Source organism: Hyaena hyaena, unplaced genomic scaffold (genome assembly GCF_003009895.1).
Source record: "Hyaena hyaena isolate Hyena2069 unplaced genomic scaffold, ASM300989v1 scaffold_41, whole genome shotgun sequence".
Classification (NCBI taxonomy): domain Eukaryota; kingdom Metazoa; phylum Chordata; class Mammalia; order Carnivora; family Hyaenidae; genus Hyaena; species Hyaena hyaena.
This window is the reverse complement of record NW_024080673.1, coordinates 848699-870685: the sequence shown is the minus strand read 5'-3', so window position 1 is coordinate 870685 and position 21987 is coordinate 848699. Positions and strand designations below refer to the sequence as shown.

The window sequence follows — 21987 nt, the reverse complement described above, 5'->3', positions numbered from 1 at the left end:
TAAATACTCTAAAAAGTCATAGGTATAAACTCTTAGGAAAAAAGGAGAAAATCTTGTGATCTTGGAGAAAGCCATGATTTTTAAACATGACACCAAAAAGCACTAGCTAGCAGCAAAAAAAAAGCGATAGGTTAAGTTGGACTTTATCAGAATGTAAAATTTCATGTTTCAAGGGACATCATCAAGAAGGTGAAAAGAGCCCCCAGAATTGGAGAAAATATTTGCAGTCCATGTATCTGATAAAAGACTTGATCTAGAATACAAAAAAAAAAGTAATAACTCAACAATAAAAAGCAAACCACTCAGTTTAAATATGAGAAAAGGATTTGAATAGACATTTCTCTTGAGATGTACAGATGGTCAATAAGCCATATAAAAAGATGCTCAACATTATTAGTCCTTAGGAAATTCAGATTAAAACCACAATGTGATACTGTTTTGTGCCCTCCAGCATGCCTAAATTTATTTAAAAAATTTTAATGTTTATTTCAGAGAGAGAAAACAAATGGGGAATGGAGGAGGATCAGAGAGAGAGGGAGACAGAGAATCCAAAGCAGGCTCCAGGTTCTGAGCTGTCAGCACAGAGCCTGACGTGTGGCTTGAACTCACCAGCCATGAGATCATGACCTGAGCCGAAGTCAGACGCTTAACCAACTGAGCCCCTTAGGCACCCCTGGATGCCTAAATTTAAAGAAACAACAACACATCTTTTGAGTATGTGGACACTTTGGAACCCTGCTACACTGCTGTAGTATTATAAATAATACTCAGCAGTTAAAAGGATTGAAGGGCAGACACATGCTACATGGGTGAACCTTGAGAAAATAATGCTACATGAAAGCCAGTTACCAAAAGTCACACGTTCTATTCCATTATAGGAAATGCCTGAAATAGGCAAATTCCTGGAGACAGAAAGCAGCTCAGTGCTGCTCGCCAAGGGGCTAAATGAAGGAGTAGGAAGTAATTGCTGATAGGTTTAGTTTCTTTTTGGGGTGATGAGAATGTTTTAGAATTAAATAGTAGCGATGGTTGCCCAACTATGACTATAATAAAAACCACTAAATTAATTGTATGTTTTAAAAGGGTAAATTTCATGTGAATGGTATCTTGGTAAAGCTGTTAACTAAAAAGTATAAATGAAGAGGTCTGACATAGAGGGGGAAAATCCCGTTTTCATTTTGTACATCTTCATTTCCATTTTCTCTTAATCATCTTGTTTGAGAATAAGGTGAGGTAAAGATACTGATTTTAATTTTATATTTTCATAGCACTATCGCAAGAATTCAGTTTCGTCTTCCTGATGGTTCTTCCTTTACAAATCAGTTCCCTTCTGATGCTCCTCTAGAAGAAGCAAGGCAGTTTGCTGCCCAGGTAAACTTGTGTCTTATCTTGAGCTGTAGTAAAGGTAGATGAATTACATTATGAATAATTACATTATTAAAATATAGGAGGGGAAATCTCCAAGTCTAATTTGTAGAGTGTGAGTAAGTCATGGTTCATCCTCAGGAGGGAAGCACCAAGCCCCTCTGTGGGGAAGGAATGTGGGGGTGGGGGGGGTGGTTTCCATCTTGTATTAGTGCCATATAGGAAAAGCACATCTGTTTGTTGCACAGAAGTAGGGATTTGCTTGATACAGTAGGCTTTGGAAACTTTTCTCACTGCTTTGAACACTCAGTTGGAGGAATAAAAAGCAAATGATTATCCAAAGGTCTAATATTTGGGAGTTGTTCCCTGTAAAAAGATACAGTTTTTCTTCCTCTCCACATTGTCTACAGGTTGCTTTGGGGCTGGCCATTTTCGCACCGTGGCCAAGCCTAAAAATCAGTAATCTTTATTTAGCAACAATTATCTTCTTCAGGAATTTACTCCCCGAATGTGGCCTTACTCACAATCTGAATGGGTGTGAAATTTTATTTCTTAGAAAATGAGATATGAATAATTTTAAATTGACCCTTGAATAGTATATTACACGGTGCCAATTCCCTGCACAGTCAAATTCACATATAACTTTCTAGTCTGCGAAAACTGAACTACTCCTAGCCTACTGTAGGAAGCCTTACCAATAGCAGTTGACTAACACATACTTTGTTGTTATTTTGTTGTTGTTTTGTTGTTTTGTTTAAAGAGTGAGAGCACGTGAGCAGGGATAAAGGGTCGAGGGAGAGAGAGAATCTTAAGCAGCTTCCACGCTTAGTGCAGAGCCATGCGGGGCTTTATCCCACAACCCTGGGATCATGACCTGAGCCAAAATCAAGAGTTGGATGCTCAAGTGACCGAGCCACCCTGGTGCCCCATATTTTGTATCATATGTATTCTATACTGTTTTCTTAACAATAAAGTTAGCTAGAGAAAAATGTTAAGATCATAAGGAGGAAAACATACATTTACAGGAATTTTTACACTTAAAAATCCTTGAATAGGTGGGCCTACACAGTTCATTCAAACTCATGTTGTTCAAGGTTCAACTGTAGTTTTTATTCTCTGATTGAGCCCTTATTCAAAATGGACTCTAGGCATCAGATGTCCTACTGTTTGTCTCATGTATCTTATTAAGGTCGAAATTAGGATTCAGATCTTTCCTCTAGATCCTTTCCCCATTTAGTCTGCTGTCTCACTTACGGATCCTGAGAGGATACCTAAAAGCTGTCTGCCTTCCTTTCCTGGTGAGCTGGGCCGTGCAGTACAAAAACATTTTTAAGAAGTCTTTTTCCTTAAGCTTGCAATAGAAGCAACCCCCAGTAGTTCTTTTATTCTTCTACCTTGGAGCCTCACGGAGGCCTCCCAAAAGGGAGTGCTCACTCCTAGTCTGAGTCTTAACCACCTCTGCCACAGGTAAGTGAAGAGGAAGCAATCTGAGAAAAAATCTTTACAGCAGCCCCATTAGAATTTTATTTCAGTACGGTAACCTAATTTTGTATTTTTGCATGACCTCATATTAGAGTGACAACAGTGAGAGGTATTTATATGACCTCTAGTAAAAAAAAATTACAAAAACAAAAGTTTTAGTCTCTTTTTTGGAATCTTCTAGGGAGAGAGAAACACTTGTCTTAGATTTTACAGGTATAGGTGACTTAGAATTATGAAGGTGATTACAGTGCTGCCCAGCATAGTAGGTCCTGGACTGGACCTGGGAATGTATGTGTAAGCATGGACGGACTACGGACCATTTACTTTTTGAGACAAGGAAGAGGTGAAACTCCTAATGTTCTATATATGAGGAAAGTTCTGGACTATTGCAAATTTTTAATAGGGAATGCCTATAAAGTTTGCCGAAGTATAGTGAACACTAATGGCAAACTGCAGCAATATTTAAAAGAGATCTATAATTGTCCATTTTTATTCACTTTATTTAGGTGTTTTTTTAATGCATATGGCTATGTAATATCTTAAAAGGGCACCATTGTAAGGTTTTAAAACTTACTGTTATGTTACAGACTGTCGGCAACACTTACGGTAATTTTTCACTAGCAACCATGTTTCCCAGGAGGGAATTCACCAAAGAAGATTATAAAAAGAAATTACTGGATTTGGAACTTGCCCCAAGTGCTTCAGTGGTACTGTTGCCAGTACGTATATACATATATATTTTTTCTATCTTTAAATCCTGTTTGTTCTACTCTTGATCATTTCTTATAATTAGCAGAAAGGAACGTGAAAGGTGGACTATGGGTAATTAAATTCAAATTATCCAAAAATTTGAGGTGATTTTTTGTTCTGTTAACCTGTGCACTTTTTGTTTTTGAGAAAGGGAAACCGTGTGAGTGGGGGAAGGGTAGTACTAGTGAGGCACTAAATATTTTAATTTTCAACTTTTTTCTTCTTCCATTTCATGTATATAAATGACCAGTAGAATAAGAAAACAAATGCAGAGTATCTGTCTAATGCATAGATTTAGTGGCACTTTATAAAAATTTATTTATTTAGTAATCTCTGCACCCAATATAGAGCCCAAACTCATGACTCCAAGATTAAGAGTCACACACTTTTGACTGAGCCATCCAGGGGTCCCAGATTTAGTGTCTTTTATTTACGTATGATTCGACTGTTTACCAAGTTTTTTAAAAAAAGATTTTATTAAAAAAATTTTTTTTAACGTTTATTTATTATTGAGAGAGAGCATGAGCAGGGGAGAGACAGAGAGATGGGGAGACACAGAATCTGAAGCAGGCTCTAGGCTCTGAGCTATCAGCACAGAGCCTGACACGGGGCTCGAATTCCTGAACCCTGAGATCATGACCTGAGCCGAAGTTGGAAGTTTAACCGACTGAGCCACCCAGGCATCCCCCCCAAAATTTTATTTTAACATAAAAATAACATTAATTTTTAAACATATAAATTCCATTTGATCCTCGTAATAGAGTTTTAATCTCTGATGAAGCCAAGAGGCTAAGAAAGTTCTTTTTTTTATTTTTAAACATGTTTCAGAGAGCGAGGAAGGGGGAAAGAGACAAAGGCAGGGAGAGAATCCCAAGCAGGCTCTGTACTGTCAGCACAGAGCTGGAGGTGGGGCTCTAGCCCATTAACTGTGAGATCACGACCTGAGCCAAAATCAAGAGTCAGATGCCCAACCTCCTGGAGCCACCCAGGCACCCCAAGACCCAGAACGTTTAAATGACTTTGCCAAGGCATCCTCTATGTGCCAGAGACAGTATGAGAACCTGGGTCTTCTATATTTTGATTAGGATAGTTTTCCTGGTTCTGAACTAGAGCCCCACTCCTAAACAGCCTTCTAGTAATAGGATTCATTGTATTCACTGAGATTTTTGTTGAAGCCATTTCCTGTTTTTTAATCATCAAGGAAGACTTCTTACCACAGTTGTTAGTTCTCATAAAAATAATTGGTTCAAAAACTACTTTCTACTTTCAGTGTAGTGATTAGTCCCTTAAAAAACAGAGCTCGTGGAGTTACCACTGGTTTATATAAAATATACAGCTGAAAAACAACAGAAGATAGTAATTTTACCTTTTTTATAGTAAACTAAAATCAGTAGGACTTTCCTTTTCCAGATAAAGATTGATCTAGAACCTTGAGTGTGATGTGATGGTGCTCATGTAGCCTTTATTGAGATTGATTTATTAATTTTTAGGCAGGAAGACCAACTACATCCATGGTACATTCTTCCAGTGGAGACTTTTGGACATTGTTGGGGACAGTCCTTTACCCATTCCTTGCCATCTGGAGATTGATTAGCAACTTCTTATTTAGTAACCCTCCTGCACAGACTTCTGTGAGAGTGGCGGCATCAGAACCCTCAAACCTTGCATCATCTAGCAGCTCAGAAAAAAGGTATCTGTTTATGTTTGCCCCGTTTGCAAAATGTGTTAGTAATGCCCAGCACTTTATTCACAGTGAACATTTTTGTTATGGGTAATCTGCTATCTTTCTAGTTAGAGAAAAAATTTAAATGTTCTGAAGTTTTACTCTGTCATCTTTTGTGGAAAGCTCGGTACCTGAGTTTCTCAGCTGTGTTTATAAAGCCTACTCCACAGAAATCAATTCTACCTCTGCTGGTTTTCGTATTTCATTTGTTCCCTTCTTTTCCTGTAACTATAAAGGCAGATATTTCCCCCCAGGTCTGAATAGTCCTATCTTTCTTGCTAACCATGTTTTATCTAACAAGATATTTCATTTAATTTCTCATAGTCATCTTGCAGACATTTTTTTTCTTTTCTTTTGAGAGAGAGCATGAGCCGGGAAGGGGCAGAGAGAGAATCTAAAACACATTCCATACCCAGCACGGAGCCCGATGCAGGCGTCAGTGTCTCGACCATGAGATGATGACTGGAGCCGGAATCAGGAGTCAGACACTTACCTGACTGAGCCACTCTGGTGCTCCTCAAACATTAGAGATGTGATTGTGCTTCAGATAATTTTAAACCCTGGTGGTTTTTTGATATACTCCCTGTCTTCTCTGGGTCATTCATAGAGAGACCAAACTGAGGAAACTGGATATTCACTTGAAAACAGTGCCTTCTTCAGAGAATTATTTTTGACTAGTCCCTTAACCAAGAGACCTTTTATTGCAGATGACCAGGGTTAGAATAGTAATTCTAATGATTTGGCTTATATCTCTGTTAAAGATTCTCCATATTGGAAACAGGTTAACAGGAAATATTTATGTATATAAGTAACCTCATAGCTTTTTCTATAGGTAATAGCATCATTTATTATAATACCTATCTCTTGCTCTTAAACACTAATAAGCCATTAGACATTATAGCAAATACATCAGTCCTATGTGATGAGTAACGAAAATCTTTGCCTCTGTCTGCCATCAGTAAGGAGAATCCTTAGTCTTATGTCCTATTGACTCTCTAGATGAAGATTTATGTATGTAAATATTGTGATTGGATTGATTCAGCCTTTATCTTAGTTTTTGTTGTAACTATTAGGAAGACCATTTGTAAATTTAGTATATCACTCAAATGGGGATACAGGGAAATTCTTTAGACTGGGAACAACATTCAAAGTAGGTCTTGTTAGTCCTGAATTTTAGAACTCTTACTGAGCAGTGGGTAAAACTATTTAATCCTGAATTACCATTACATAGCATAGTTTGTTGTGTGCGCTTTTATTTTTGTTCTTTAAAAAATTTTTTTTTATCTCCCATGGACTTTCCTTAAAATATAGCTGCCTGTACTAATGGAAGTTTAAAGGAAACAGCTTTATATTACTGTTGTTTTCACTTTCGTTTCACCTTCTCTTTTCTCTCTATTACATCAGGGAACCAGTAAGGAAAAGAGTGCTGGAGAAACGGGGAGAAGATTTTAAAAAGGAGGGGAAGATCTATAGATTGAGGACTCAAGATGATGGTGAAGATGAAAACAACACTTGGAATGGAAATTCTACTCAACAGATGTAGTGTGACAAGTACAGTATGTGCAATAATCATTGTTTCTCTCATGATTTAATTCAACTAAAACTCTACTGGAGAAGTGGGACTGCTTTTTCATTTTCCAGCTGGTCTATAAAGTGTCTCTCTATTCCTGCTTAGTGGGTTAAAGTTGTTTAACTCCTCAGACAAGTCAGGAGATGAAATAACTGGCCTGGCCGCTATGGTCCTTGCATATGGTAACCAAGTGCTAGAAGCCTAAAACAATCAAAAGATCTGCCACAGCCTCCCTTTATCAGCTTTCTTACTCAGTATTTCATATACCCATTAGCCCTGTGCTCTCAGATGATGCATTTTGTTTAGAGCTATTTTGCTCCAGAACTCTGAAGTCGACACCAAGTAACTGGTATGTCACTGAGTAATTTGACTCTGAGTCAGAGCATTTTAACTAGCCAATCAGATGATAATTTAACTTTTCTCTTTTTGCTCATCAGCTGCAAGCAAAATCTTGTAGTTTTTAATCTTAAACACTGAATAAAAAATCTTTTCCAAAAATTGAAATGATCTTAGTTTTGCTTTAAGTTTTGTTATCTTAGCATCTTTTTGTCGCATAGGGATCTCTTGAGGTCATGTGTGTGATTTTTTTCCCCCCAGTACTGCTCTGGAGCTAAGTCCAGGAAGGTAGCTGTGACCACCCTACTTTAATTATCAGTGAAAGAAGACATTTTCTGGTACACACTGATGCTGTGTTAGTGTCCATCCTGCCAGTGAGGCATCATTTTGTTTGCCTGATGTTACCATCCATGTTCTCATCAGATGCCGAACAGGTCTTAAATTACAACGAGTCATCTCTCACCTTTATCCTCAAGTTTTGCTTTGGATAGTCAGATTTCACAGACCTAAGGTACCTCTCTAGGACAAGAAGTATGGAATAAAGATATGCCTTTTCCTCATTTTTTTTTAAGTTTATTTTGAGAGAGAATTAGCACGAGTGGGGTAGGGGCAGAGAGGAAGAAAGAGGATACCAAACCTGATCCTTGCTGTCATCATAGAGTCTCCCACATGGGGCTCAATCCAACAGACTCAGGTGCCCCAGAATCTTAAAGAGATTCTTAGCCTAACTTACATGATACGTCCACACTAGGTTTTTGGTGTTGAAGATATTTGAAAAGGAGCTTGACAGTTCTTCTTTTAACCTTCCATTTTTAGATTGAAAGATAGTGCTTTTAAGTGAACATACAGACTGACTTAATTTTGTAATGGGAGGAAGAAATATTCTCAGAGGAAATTGTTTTTTATCTATAAAATACAGTGATTTGTAAAAATGGTAATAGTGTTGGCAAGGAAACAGCCAGGCTGTGATGTTCGGAAGAATGAAGACTGGTTATACCCTTTCTGGAACACATTAGCAACCTTAAATATTTGTTTCAAGCTCTTTGATCAGTTTTTCTAAGGAATGATCATAAATGTAGACAAAGTTTAGGTACAGACATACTCATTAGGTCTTATACCAACTAAATAACTTGCACAGAAATAATTAACTTTTGATAAGGATAAATGGTAGAATATTTTATCATTTCAGTTTAACCTTTGTATAGTCATTGAATACCTGTTATGTGTTAGGAGAAGACAGCAGAATTGTGGGTACAGTGTGATCTCAGCTTTGTAAGCCATTTTCTATATAGACAGTACATGTATTAACATAATGTAAAGAAAATAACCAAACGTTAACAGTAGTAAGAGTGTTTTATGTGCTTTTAATTTTTTTTTGCACCCTAATAGGTTTTCCTTGTTTTCTGCAATGATCCTATCACTTGCATAATTTAAAAAGTGAATTTGAAAAAAAAAAATTTCCACTAGGCATCCCATTGGAGTAAAGGTTTGTAATCTTAAAAAAAATATATAGCAGTACGTGGTATTAAGAATACCAAACTCTTTCAAATGGGTGTAACCTTGCTAATAACTGTTAGAAATATTCTTGTAGAACATTAGAGTACCTCAGGTCAGCTTGCCTTGAAAAAAGTTCAATACAGACCTCAGAGAAACACAAAAAAGAATGGTTCACAATCTTTGAGTAGGAGAATCCCTCCTCAGTTTTAAATTTTTAAAAGTATATTTGGTAAAAAATTCAAAACAGTATATAGAAGGCTGTAAAATGAAAATGAAGTCTCTTCCCTTGCATCTTACCCCTAATCCTGTTCTCCACAAATAACCTCAAGTCACGTTTTGTAACCTACAGGAAAACCGTATGCATATAGAAGCAAATAATGTGATCTTTATTTTGTAAATACAATCATATTATATACACTACTCTGCATCCTGCTCTTTTACTTACACAGTCTTGAAGATCTTTCCCTGCCAACACACAACTACCTCATTCTGATTATTGTCTGCATAGCAGTTTACTTGGTAAATATACCCCAACTTACCCTCCTTTTTCTCATGGCGTACATTGGTTATTACAGGGTTTTGTTTTTCTCTTAGAAATCTTGCTATAGTGAGCATCTTTGTGACAGGATCGATCTTCTTAGCTGTGAATATATATCTGTAGGGTATGTTTGGGTAACTGAGTCATGGAGTGTTTGCAGTTTTGAATTATAAGTGATGCTGCCAGCTTGCTTCCTCTAAAGGCTCTTTGAATTGAACCACCAGCAGTGACTGAGAATGTCAATTTCCCCATGTTCTTACCAACACTGTTACACTTTTTCATCTTTATCAGTGGTAGGTGAAAAATTATATACATTTTATATGATTGTGTTCATCACATATGAGGTTGAACATCTTTTAATATTGGTCATTTCAGTTTATTTTCTGAGAACTGCCTGTATTTGCAGTTTTTTCATCTCTGTTGGTTTTTTTTTTTTTTTTTTAATTTTTTTTTATGTTTTATTTATTTCTAGGAGAGAGAGAGAGACAGCGTGAACAGGGGAGGGTCAGAGAGAGGGAGTCACAGACTCTGAAACAGGCTCCAGGCTCTGAGCTGGCAGTCAGCACAGAGCCCGACGTGGGGCTCGAACCCACGAACCGTGAGATCATGACCCGAGCGAAAGTCGGACGCTTAACCGGCTAAGCCACCCAGGCGCCCCTCATCTCTGTTGGTTTATAAGAATTCCATGTATATAAAGAAAATTAGCCCTTTGTCTAGCATATGCTATAGTTTTTCCCCATTTATCTCTTGATGAATATGTTGATAGTAAGTTTTTGCCACAATATTAATGTGATCAAATTTATCAGTGTTTTTGTTGATGGCCTCTGGGCCCTAAGTCTTGCTTAAATACCTTTCTTTAAAAATTTATTAATTTTTAAAAATTTTTAAAATATTTTATTTCTGATAGAGATACAGTGTGAGCAGGGAACTGTCAGAGAGATACAGAATCTGAAGTAGGCTCCAGGCTTTGAGCTAACAGCACATAGCCCAGTGCGGGGCTCGAACCGACAAACTGTGAAATCATGACCTGAGCCGAAGTCGGACATTTAACCGACTGAGCCATCCAGGTGCCCCTAAAAATTAATTTTAAAAAATTCACCCAGCTGTCCTAGTATTCTCCTCGCTTCCCTGTGGCTGCCGTCCTCAGGAGCTAACTAACCACTTGACCCACCACCATTTATCAACTACTCCCAGTTCCCAGTTTGGTAGACCACATTTGCCATGTACTTTATGCCCATATGTAGTTGGTTTATGTACAACTCTCTTCTTTTGTTGATCTTTCTTTTCTCTCTCCATTACCCAAGCTGTTTTTTGAAACTAACTTTATAATGTTTTAATATTCCTTTTCTGCCCAGTTTATTCTGGCTCTTTATAGATTTTTTTGTCCCCAAAAAGGTACACTGAATTTGCGATTTGTAATACTGAGTCTTTCTGCCTAATAAGTGTTTTTAATATCACTTTTAGAACCATCCTTACCCTCATCTGATACTTTTCCAGTCTGTTGATGGAGAAAAATGCTTGTGTAACCACAAATTGTCAGGTTGGGGCCACTGGCAGTGAAACATTGGATAGGAATATTATACAGATATGGCAAATTCAGGTAAAGAATGCCTGCAAGAAACAAAATTTCAAGTATGATCACCCATTTATTTTAAGTAGACTCCATGCCACATGTGAGGTTCAACTCATGACCCTGAGATCAAGAACTGCATGCTCTACCAACTGAGCCAGCCAGGCTCTTTGATCATGTTCACTCTTTAAAATTTTCTTCTGCAGGAGCGCCTGGGTGGCTCAGTCGGTTAAGCGTCCGACTTCAGCTCGGGTCATGATCTCACCATTCATGGGTTCAAGCCCTGTGTCGGGCTCTGTGCTGACAGCTAGCTCAGAGCCTGGAGCCTGCTTCAGATTCTGTGTCTCCCTCTCTCTCTGACCCTCCCCTGTTCATGCTGTCTCTCTCTCAGAAATAAATTAAAAAAAAACAACAACAAATAAAATTTTCTTCTACATTTATTTTTGAGAGAGAGCACAAGCAGGGGAGGGGCAGAGAGAGAATGAGACATAGAATCTGAAACAGGCTCCAGGCTACAAGCTGTTAGCACAGAGCCTGATGCAGGGCTTGAACTCACAAACCGTGAGATCATGACCTGAGCCGAAGTTGGACGCTTATCCAACTGAGCCACCCAGGTGCATGCCATGATCAGTCTTTTAAACTCTAGTTGAAAAGTACTTTATTTTTAAATAACATTCTCCAAGATATCTAGAAAGAATGTGTTGGGCCAAATAGGTTCTTAAGTATTCTACACTGAGATTGTCTTGTTATCATTAGTGTATTTGAGGGGAGTTGATAAAGACCACATCTTCTTCTACTCCCACCACTACTCTGGGTGTGTTTTGTGAATAAACACACAAAAGGAGCAGACGTGCTTTCTATGCCCTGTCTCTAAAATGTGCTTGCTACCGACAGTGAGACATGGTCCTTTATCCTCAAGAAGCTGATAGTAGAGAAATATGCACTTCCAGTATAACATGGACTAGCTGTAGTAGGGTATTTAGAAGCCAATGAGAGGAATAGTGTTTGCCTGGGGGATTCAGGGAAGCTGTGCTGAGGGGAAAGTGCATTATTTGAGCTGAGACTTGAAGGCATTTCAGGAGAAGGGGCATCTTAGGGAAAAGAATGCTATTTGCAAAGATACAAAGGAAGATGGGCTAGTCAAAGACGTACATGAGGTTCAGAATTACCACAGATTGAGAGAAGAAGAAAGGAAACAGGCTAAGTGAACCGAGGACAGAACCTTGAAGGCCATACTTGGGTCCTTAGAAGTCATCCTGGACAGGGGAGAGACAGAAAGGACAAAAAAAGGTAGATATGATGGGAATAAATCATTCAGAGGTCATCTTTTTTTGTATGTTAGGGTCTCTCTGCCAATGGAATATATAATGTAAGCAGAAAGCCTTGGTCTGGTAGGAAAGCTTAGAAGCCCCAAAGGGCTTGTGTGGCTGTGTAGATTCTGTGGAACCTACCCTCTCAAAGACAAGCAACCATGGGACCTAGGGCACAGCTCACAGTACCATTTTCTTTTCTGATTAACACAAGGTATGAGGTGGAGAGGGAGTTTGAAGATAGGGCAGGAGATGACATTGCAGTCCATTCACACAGTGGAGTTGATTTCTTGTTTAAAGGATTTATATGGTTTTTACTCATATTTCTACCTTTAAAGTCTCTGAACCTTAAAACAGCCCACTGAAATTAAGTGGCTCACAGACCCACCAGATGAGTTCAGTGCCTGCACCTCTGGACAGGAGCCAGGTGCAGAGTCTTCAATGTCCTAATGAATTCCTGATAACTGGGACAAGATACAGATATTTCCATTTTAATTAGAGACTGGAGAGCCTTCAAGATTAAAGTAGCTTCCAACAGTGCAGAAAGCCTTCATGAAGAAGTCTGCTATGGGCAGAAGAGAAGATCTAAAGGAGATTTGTGGGTAGTGAAGGCATATAAACTCGATTTGTTTTGCAGAACTGGGGCAGGTGGGAACTTGTAGGTCAGAATGCAGAAACAGTGTTCAATTCCTGTTGGCCTGGTGGTGTTTTCCCTTGCTTGGGGCGCTTACAGTACTTGTATGACAGAAATATCACACAGCAGATGCCAAGAATCATAAGAGAAAAGAGTACATACAGAGCTGTCTGGGCTTCCGTCACACCTAATGCTAACCCCAGGAAGTGAACTTCCTCCTCTTGCACGGGGCTGACAGTAGGTCCAGCATCTAGGAGAGGACGACAAAGGACAGATGATGTCTTCAGGTCAGTGTTAGCCTATGTGAAGCCCAAGCTAGATCCTTGAAATAGAGAAGTCACACAGGTACCCAGAGTGAGTGCATTGCTGGGTGATGGGGTGCGTCCCTTTCACTGTTACTGAACCTCTGAATGAAGTAGTTGTATTTTTAAAAAACCTGTCAACAATTAAAGTGGATACTTATCTCTTTCTTCTCTATAGTAATTTATTGCTTTTTCAGTCATCAAATATTGGGCTCCTTACATCGAGCCAGGCACAGTTTGCAGTCATTGTATTAGATCCTCATGTCAGCCTGGTGGCATGTGCCTAGTTTCTTGCCTGAGATCACGACACAGTTAGCAGTAGGGCTGGGACAAGAATCTAGACCTGCTCTTCCCAGACCAGGCCCTAGTTTCTATGTAACATCAACCCTAAGATTCTTTGTTCCATCCTAAGAGTGAGTGTCTGGAGCATTTAAAAAAAAAAAAAAAGAAAAAGAAAGAAAATACTGGTCGAATGAATGAGGGGAGTGGTAAGGCAGAGAGGAGGGCAATAAACTAGAAGAAAATAGATCAAAAAGCCCCACTAACCCTCTGTCTTTTGTCCCTCCCCGAGCCACATCTCACCTTCTGGCTGGAGACAAGGGTGCGGCCCTGTGGCAGGGTCAGGGAAGCCGTTGCACCGGACTATAGAGGCGAAGAGCTTGGCTGATGCTTTTGGGATCCTTGGCAGAGAAGGGTCCGTGTAGTTCACAAAATGCAGACCAAACCTCTCTGCGAAGCCTGTCGCCCACTCAAAATTGTCCATCAGACTCCAAACCGTGTATCCTCGAAGGTCCACCTTATCCTGCACGGCTGCTCAAATGCAGAGGCCACAGCGTGAGCTTCCTTCCCTGTGTCTCAGAGGACACTATCCCGCCCGGCCTACGGAAGCCATGCCTGCCTGCGGCTCGCCCACAGTCCCCGCTTGCAGGTGCAGGCAGGGTCCTCTGTGGATGGACGTACAGAGCCATCAGCTGTTGCTAGAAAGGCCCGTCCCTGAGGGGAGTAGGGGACATGGGTAGACTACATTAGTCCTGCTGAATCCTCTACGATCCCATCTCCGCATGCTGGGATACCAGTCTTGGGCACTGCCTTAGAATGTTCATACTCCTTCCTAAAGAAAGTAAGGGGCCCTTGGAAAACATTTTCACTGGAATAGGACTTTCTAACCGTTTCTTTCCACTGCTGCAGTGCTAAGTCTCTTGGACTCAGGGTTAAATAGTCCCTTGTCCTAGTCCCGTCCCAGGTGGTTCTGCTGAGCTGAGGGTCTCAAACTTCTCCCTGGGCAACAAAAGACACCCTGCACTACCATCCACCCCCCCCACCCCCCCACCCTGCTCCTCCTAGCCCCTGCCCTCATCAGAGCGCTGCTGCTCAGGGATGATCCAGCAGAGAATGACCCTGGCCCGGCATTCAGGCCTCCCTGTATCAGGCAACAGGTTGCTTGCTGAGCCTCAGTCTAGAAAGGAAGACTTGGAGTGTAGCCTCAGAGAGAAGTTTAAACCCATGCGGAGTGAGAAGCTGCCTCTTCGTCAAGACAGGGTCTCGGGAGTGCAGTACTCCCCTCCCTGCAGATGTTAGCAGGGTGTTTCCAGTGGTGACAGGTGCACATGGAGGAAGGGATAGGCCTGTCCTACCTTTGAGCGCCTCGTTGATGTAACTGCGGAGGTAAGAGATCCTGAGAGTGTCGTTGAGGTCAGTTTCTCCACGTTGGGACACTCCGTTCTCTGTTACGTAAATTGGAGGGTTGTTGTACTCCTCCTTTATCCAGTTCAATATCCTCCTAAAGCCAAAAGGTGTGATCTTCAGCCAGAAGGAGCCAGAGTCTGGCCAAGAGCGATCTGTGATGGAGGCAACTCCCCTGTAGGTTCAAACACGAGAGATTCAGTCTCAGTTTGTAAATCCCAAGAGGCCTTTTGCACAAAACACGGAACAGGACTTATACTAGGAAAAGCCTTAGCTTTAGTCTAGACTTGAGAATCCTAACTAAACACGGAAGAGTCAATTGCCTCATAGCCTCCTACTCGTACTGCTCCGTGCCCGTGTAGCTTTGACAGGCCACGTCGGCTCTCTTTCCACGTGTTCAAAGAATGGTCTCTGCTCATGGACTGGACCCCCTGGAGGGCGCTAACAGACTGTACTTCACACCGGTTGTGAAAGGGCCCTGGGATTCCCTGATCACAATCTCCAGTGGGATGAGTGCTGTGTCAGGAGAGAGAATGGGCTCCCCTGAGTCAACCACCGTGTACTCAACACCACAAGCACACCTTGTGTGTGACATGACCCCAGGGAGCAGGTAGGCTGGGACCTGCTTCGGGTGCCCAAGACCCCACTGCTCTTCAGTGATGGGCCAGGTGAGGGCAACAGGTTGTGCTAAAGGAGCACTCGCTGGGGGAAACAAACTTGAACGTCTCCAGAGTGATAATTTCAAGTAAGGACCAGTTATCTAGATCTTCATGTCCCAAATCCTTCAGAAAAAAAAACAAAAAATGTAGTCTTAATCAGTAACTAAATTTATCTTGCTCAGCCAGACCAGACCTGGGACATTTCACCTTGGGCCGAGTGTAAGGACCGATGGGACAGCAAGAGTCCAACGGGTGCTCGGACAGGGACCAGCAGGGGAGTTTTCTCAGCCCCCTCAGCAAGTGACTGGGGGATGCAGGATGCAGTGGGGCTGTAGGTGTTTGTTTTCTAAGAACCTGGACGGATTCACAGCTGATTGGAAACATGCTTATTATAAAAAAAATAAGGGGTGCCTGGGTGGCTTAGTCAGTTAAGCGTCCGACTTTCGCTGAGAAAGTGGGTTCGAGCCCCGCGTCGGGCTCTGCTGACTGCCAGCTCGGAGCCTGGAGCCTGTTTCAGTCTGTGACTCCCTCTCTCTCTGACCCTCCCCTGCTCACACTGTCTCTCTCTCTCTCTCCTAGAAATAAAAAATATTAAAAAAAAAAAAAAATAGGGGCACGTGGCTGGCTCACTTGGTAGAATGTGCAGCTCTTGATCTCAGGGTTGTGGGTTCAAGCCCCATGTTGGGTGGAGATTACTTAAAATCTTTAAAAAAAACAGTATATATACATATAGTCCTGGTTTTTGGTAATATATTTTTGTATGTTAATACTACTAAACTATATGTTTATATTACACATAGTTTATATAATATATATACTTATATATTTATATTAAGAGAAAAAGAGGTAGTATACTCCCTACACACATGCATACACTTCTCCTCTTCTTGCTCTCTAATGTTTCCACGGTGAGTGTATAAGGCAAAAATAATCTTTTGACCTTTATCACAAAAAAGGGGGAAAAAACCCTCCACCTTACTATTATTTTGACTTAAATACACCTGCTAAGTGAAACAAACTTGTCAAAAGAAGCAAACGAAGGGAAGAAAAATCACGAAATCTCGAAGACGTTTGAAAGAACGTCTCTCCATGGGAAGCAGCCTGGAGGTGCTGCTGGTGTAAGTAGCACACTGACAGCTTTGATTGGGTATCTCGGGGGTGGACTCCTCTTTAAACCCCAGGATGTATGTACGGCATCAGCAGGCGGCTCTCTGAGGCTGTGAAGTAAGAGCTGGGCAAAGGGGCACCTGTGTCTTCTCCAAAGACCGTTCCGTGTGCCCTGTTGTCAGACTTACCTGTCTGCATCGTAGGAAGAGATCCAAGAGGCGTGGTTAAGGTTGTAGGCCAGGACGGTGGTGTAGTGATTGAATCCAAAAAAGTCATAGGTGCCATTGATCCTCCGCTTCTCACTCTCCGTAAACTCTGGGAGCCTGGGAGCCGGGGCGGGGGGGTGGGGGGGGCAGGGGAGGAGACATTAGGAGTGTGGGGCTTGAGGGTCATACTTTGGGAAGAGAACGTCCTGGGGCAGGGTTGGGGGAGCGCTCTGAACTATACAGGCCGGGTGGTGATGAGGGGGGCAGCTGCCAGGAGCAAGGAGAGGTCCTTCCAGCTGCTGCTGAAAGCACCCAAGGCTCCTCCCCGTAGACCATCAACCTGCAAGACCCTCCTCTTCCTGTCGACCAAATGGAACTACAGAGGACCAGGGCGCGTGGGTGGCTCAATCAGTCGAGCATCCGACTTTTCATGATCTCACAGTTCATGAGTTCAAGCCCCGCATGAGGCCTTCTACTGTCAGCAAAGATCTTCTGAAATTAACATGCAACTGGTAATATTTACCATCTGAGATAAAATACCATCTAAGATATTTACCATCTTTGAAATCAAAAACCGGTCTGAGATACATCCCTTGAGACTAATCCTTGATGTTCTCAAGGCCATAGTATCTTTTATAATTTGTGTTTTCATAATCTGCCCTGCGTTTCTCTGTTATTTTTGTTATGGGATGTTTAGGCATGCCTCTTTTCTCCAAAGTCCATACTTATTATGGGGAAACATTTTTTAAAATTTATTGAACTTTGGAGATTTTGGACTTTTATGCTCACATGATTTTTTTTTTTTTTTTAACATCGGGTGGAGCATTTTCCACATGTATTCTAAGTACTTAGAGACTTTTTACAAGATGTGACTAACACGCGTTTGGGTGTAGCACCCACAGGTTCCTCTCAGCCAAATCTGATTACTTATGTGCCCTGACAGGGGACCCCTGGGGCTGCTAATTTAGGACAGTAGCTTAAAGATGACCCTGCTTAGGCACCTGACACCTGCATCCTGACTAAGATTTCTGCTACCTTGTTAACCTAGTGGGTCAAAACCTTCCCTCCCTGGGGTTTCTGCAACACGGGGAGAAAACTAAAGCCCAGACCCCTCACACCTCTCATTCTCTTGCCCAGGAGCCAGCGGTGACTCCTTAGGGTTTGTGGCATCAGGGCTGAGCCCTGGCCCAGCCTCTAGGCCCTTTGTTCTGTGGCCTTGCCCCCGCCGCCACTGCCACTGGGGCTGGGTCCCCAGCTCTCGGGTGCAGGTACCTCAATCATTCCCTTTAGGCCAGTGCTCACACCCTTCCCCTTGGATGGAATGCCCTTTGCCCTCCCACACACTATTCATTGTTGAGGCCCAGCTTAACTACTGTTGCCCCTTGTCCACGAAGTCTCCTTGTTCTACTCATCCCATCCTAACCTCTTCTGAGTTTTCTCTACACGAAGAAATTAGGAAAGAGAACTCCTTGGAGTGGTCCGGTCACTGTCACCCCAGCTGGCATGTCGGCAGCCAGAGGAGCCAGACTTGGAAGCCTCTCCTCACGTGGACCTTGCTGGGCCTGACCCTGACCCGGGCACACAGGAGTGCCCAGCGGAGCTGTGTCGATGGACTGGAGGGCTGGCCTGCTTGTTGGAGACCAGAGTTGTCTGTTCAGACATTTAGGCACAGCTCACTCAGCAGGACTTGCCCCCACCAGGGCAGCAGCGTGTTGTCGGGATAGGCACTGAGCAGTGTCACCTGCACTGCTGGGCTACATAAGGGAAAGACTAACAGGCTATGTGAAGGATTCATGCCTCTCGAATTGCTTGTAACCTCCCCTGCTCACAGTCACACAAGTTCCCTTGGGGTTTGACGCTATATTCCCATAAAATAAGGTCACTCTGTCCCCCTCCTCACATGCCTCTAATCCCAGCCAGATGACTCTCAAACCCAGAGGGTGGACCTTGGTTTCAAATCCCAACTCCATCACTTCAGTAGCTGGGTAATCTTGCCATGATCTTTGTGCCTCAGTTTATTCCTTCCTAAATAGGACTAAGAGCGCCAACAGAAGAAGGATAAATGTTAGGTGTTGATGTTGCTATTACTCCCTTGACAGGCAGAGGAGTGGCCAGAATAGGGCAGCAGTGGTGCAACCACTGCCCCCTACTGACCAAATGACAAAAAACCCATGCCTGGCCGTCACCCACTGCTGCTCAGATTCACCGGGAAGGTGATGATCTGGTAAACAGGGGAATTCGTCCTTGCAGTGAGGGAAAGGATAGCTAAGAAGTGGGAGCCTTTGAGACAGATTTCCTGGCTGTTCTGCTGAATAAAAATGATCACATCTACCTTTTGTCAAACACACAGCAAAGCCCTGTCCTTGGCTGAAAGCTTCACATATACGATCGTGTTTGGTCTCCCCAGCAATCAGGGAAGCGTAGAGATACAGTAGTTCTCCGACCCCAACAGCCACACTCATACCACTGAGCTACCCACCTGAAACCTCAGTTCAGCATCACAGACCAGACTTCTCCCGACCCCTCCCTGGCCGAGCATGTGGGCACCAGAACCTACCGAGACTTGTTGAGGCCTGAGGCCAAGCTCCGGTCACGGATCCGTGTCTTCATCACCTCGTTGTAATCGCCATTCTTGAAAATAGGATGTGCAAACCAGCCTCCCATGAACTGCAGGTGGGGTTGGGGGTGACGTCCTGGGCGTTAACGGGTGCACACCAGGAGACAGCAGCTTCCTGCCCACAAGCCACTGACCTCACAACCACCCTCCTTCCTCCCCAGCTGCCAGTCTTCAACCCGCATCTCCTCTGGCTGCTTGCACGTTCCAGCTTCAATGCCCACAGGCCTCCTCACCTGCTACAGCCCCTTTGGGGGCGCAGCTACATTCTCAACCCCTGCAGCCCCAAGAGCAATGCGCCTCATGGAGCACTGCCTCAGGACCCAATAGCTGCTGCCTGCCTGCCCTTAGCAGGGTTCTGCAGGAGACTGGGAGACACAGACACCTTTAGGCTGTGGGTGTCCTCTTACCACAAACCCGGTCCTTCCTTATCATCCTGCCTAAGGATCAACCAGAACTTTCTGGGGAGGGCTGAAATGCAAGGCTTTCCTGGCTTTCCAAGGCAAAGGGTGATTCTTCATGGGCTTTGGATTCACAGCCTATTGAACTTCGGGGGAACTTTTCAACCGATTTTCTTGAATGGGGTCTAGGTCATCCTTACCCTCAGGGAGGATACGGGCACACAAATGCTATGATGCTGGGGTCCTGAGAGGCTTCTTTGGTCTCTCCCCATTCCCCACCCCCACCTGCTGGCTGATGCTGAAATGTGGTGAGGGCAGCCTTCGGTTCTCAGGAGGCTTTGGAACACACACACCCTGGCAAAAGAGGCTTTGCTCACTCTAGGTAACCAACCGTGACTTCCCATGGAAGCTGATTTTACTGGGGCATATGTGGATCACAGGTTCTGGGCTGCACTATCCCAGTTCACCAACAAGTGGCTCAGTCTAAGAGATTAGAGCCTAACATTTCCTGAGGTTTGGGGGTTTGATTTCAGAAAACTGACTGCTCTAATTTACCAGTTCTGTGAATCTAAAATGAAGGATGCATTTATTTTGTTCCAAGACCTTTTCTCTGGCTGGCTAACAAATGAGAATATTTGTTATTCTCAGTAACAAATGTGCCAAGGAGCACTTGGGTGGCTCAGTCGATTGGGCAGCCGGCTTCAGCTCAGGTCATGATCTCACAGTTTGTGGGTTTGAGCCCCGCGTCAGGCTCTGTGCTGACAGCTCAGAGCCCAGAACCTGCTTCAGATTCTGTGTCTCCCTCTCTCTCTGCCCCTCCCCCACTCACAATCTGCCTCTCTCTCAAAAATAAACATTTTTTTAAAAATGAGAATATTAGGGGCGCCTGGGTGGCTTAGTCGGTTGAGCGTCCGACTTTCGTTCAGGTCATGATCTCGCGGTTCGTGGGTTCGAGCCCCGCGTCAGGCTCTGTGCTGACTGCCAGCTCAGAGCCTGGAGCCTGTTTCAGTCTGTGACTCCCTCTCTCTCTGACCCTCCCCTGCTCACGCTCGCTCTCTCTCTCTCTCTCCTAGAAATAAATAAAAACATTAAAAAAAATTAAAAAAAAAAAGAATATTAAGCTCATATTTGCATTCATTATTTTGATTGCTGTTACCAAGTTCTCTTGTGAAAAGTCTGGCAAACCAAGACCCATGTTGTCCCCTCGGAATGCTGAAGTCTGCAGCCTCTCCACAGAGCCAAAAAGTGGTGAACAGTGTGGAGATAGACACTTGCCTTTCTTTTCTGATGCTGAAACATGAGAGAGGGTGCTTTCTAACTGCATCAGAGAAACTAGCAGGAGCCAGGGGAAAGCTGTACCCTGACAAAGGCCATTCTTTTCTCTCATGTCAGGGGCTCACACTGAAATAAGCATGGCCCACTTTGTTGGCCCCTGCTTACTAGTGACTCTACTTCCTAGGGGCAAAATCCCATGAACCAAGGCGGATGTCCTTATTTAAACTCATAGAATCGGAAAATTAGGGGCACTAAGGAGTTTCACACCCGACTCCAGAAGTCTTAGGCCAAGTAAACAAAATTAGATAGATCGTGACACCTAGAGGTGAAGCGTAACACTGCAGCCCACCTCTATCCCCTACTACAGTCAAACCAGAGATTGAGGAGGTGGTTTCTGTTGGTTACCTTCAAGCCAGGGTTGCATGCAGCAAGGGGTACATGTACAAATCATTTTTAAGACTTAAAAGAAAACTCCACCCCAAAGAACTTTGATCACAGCAAACCTATGATATGGATAGGTCATCTCCACTCCATACGTGAGAAAACTAAGGTACAAAAATGGTTAAGTGATTTTCCCAAGTTCACAAAATAAGGTAATAGCAAAACAGGCTTCAGCCTAAATCTTTGTTTTGTAATCTAATTATATTTCCATTCGCTCATGACAGGAGGGAAAACAGATGAGAGTAGTAACAATGAGCAGAGGACAAACACACCTGGACGTATCTCCTGGCTGCCTCCACATCCTCCTGGTTGGAGGGGTCCCTGGGCTCAGCCCAGTCGCTGTTGATGGTGATGGAAATCACGCCACCTTGGCTGGCACGGTACACATCGTTGTAGAGATGCCAGGCCTCAGCGTGAGCCTTTATTAGGTTGTGGCCAACAATGTAGGGGGCAGTGCCAGGCCTAAAGGAGATTCCTGGAAACACAACACATGGATGTCAGTGAGGAACGAACATGGCCAAGAA

The 21987-nt window shown here is 43.0% G+C and overlaps 2 protein-coding genes across 2 annotated transcripts in view; one reads left to right on the top strand and one right to left on the bottom strand.

The window, feature by feature from the left end:
* Positions 1-7394, top strand: part of UBXN4 (UBX domain protein 4) — a 50126-nt gene extending 42732 nt beyond the window's left edge. Inside the window, exons 10-13 of the mRNA XM_039229920.1 lie at positions 1269-1371; positions 3435-3566; positions 5088-5287; positions 6725-7394. Of these exons, the coding sequence (XP_039085851.1) occupies positions 1269-1371; positions 3435-3566; positions 5088-5287; positions 6725-6863 (574 nt within the window). The 3' untranslated portion in view covers positions 6864-7394. The remainder of the gene's footprint in view (positions 1-1268; positions 1372-3434; positions 3567-5087; positions 5288-6724) is intronic.
* A 5149-nt stretch (positions 7395-12543) lies between these two features.
* Positions 12544-21987, bottom strand: part of LCT (lactase) — a 49593-nt gene continuing 40149 nt past the window's right edge. The window contains exons 12-17 of the mRNA XM_039229946.1: positions 21736-21938; positions 19290-19399; positions 16715-16849; positions 14712-14935; positions 13660-13887; positions 12544-13025 (exon numbers count right to left, since the gene is read on the bottom strand). Coding sequence (XP_039085877.1) covers positions 12805-13025; positions 13660-13887; positions 14712-14935; positions 16715-16849; positions 19290-19399; positions 21736-21938 — 1121 coding nt within the window. The 3' untranslated portion in view covers positions 12544-12804. The remainder of the gene's footprint in view (positions 13026-13659; positions 13888-14711; positions 14936-16714; positions 16850-19289; positions 19400-21735; positions 21939-21987) is intronic.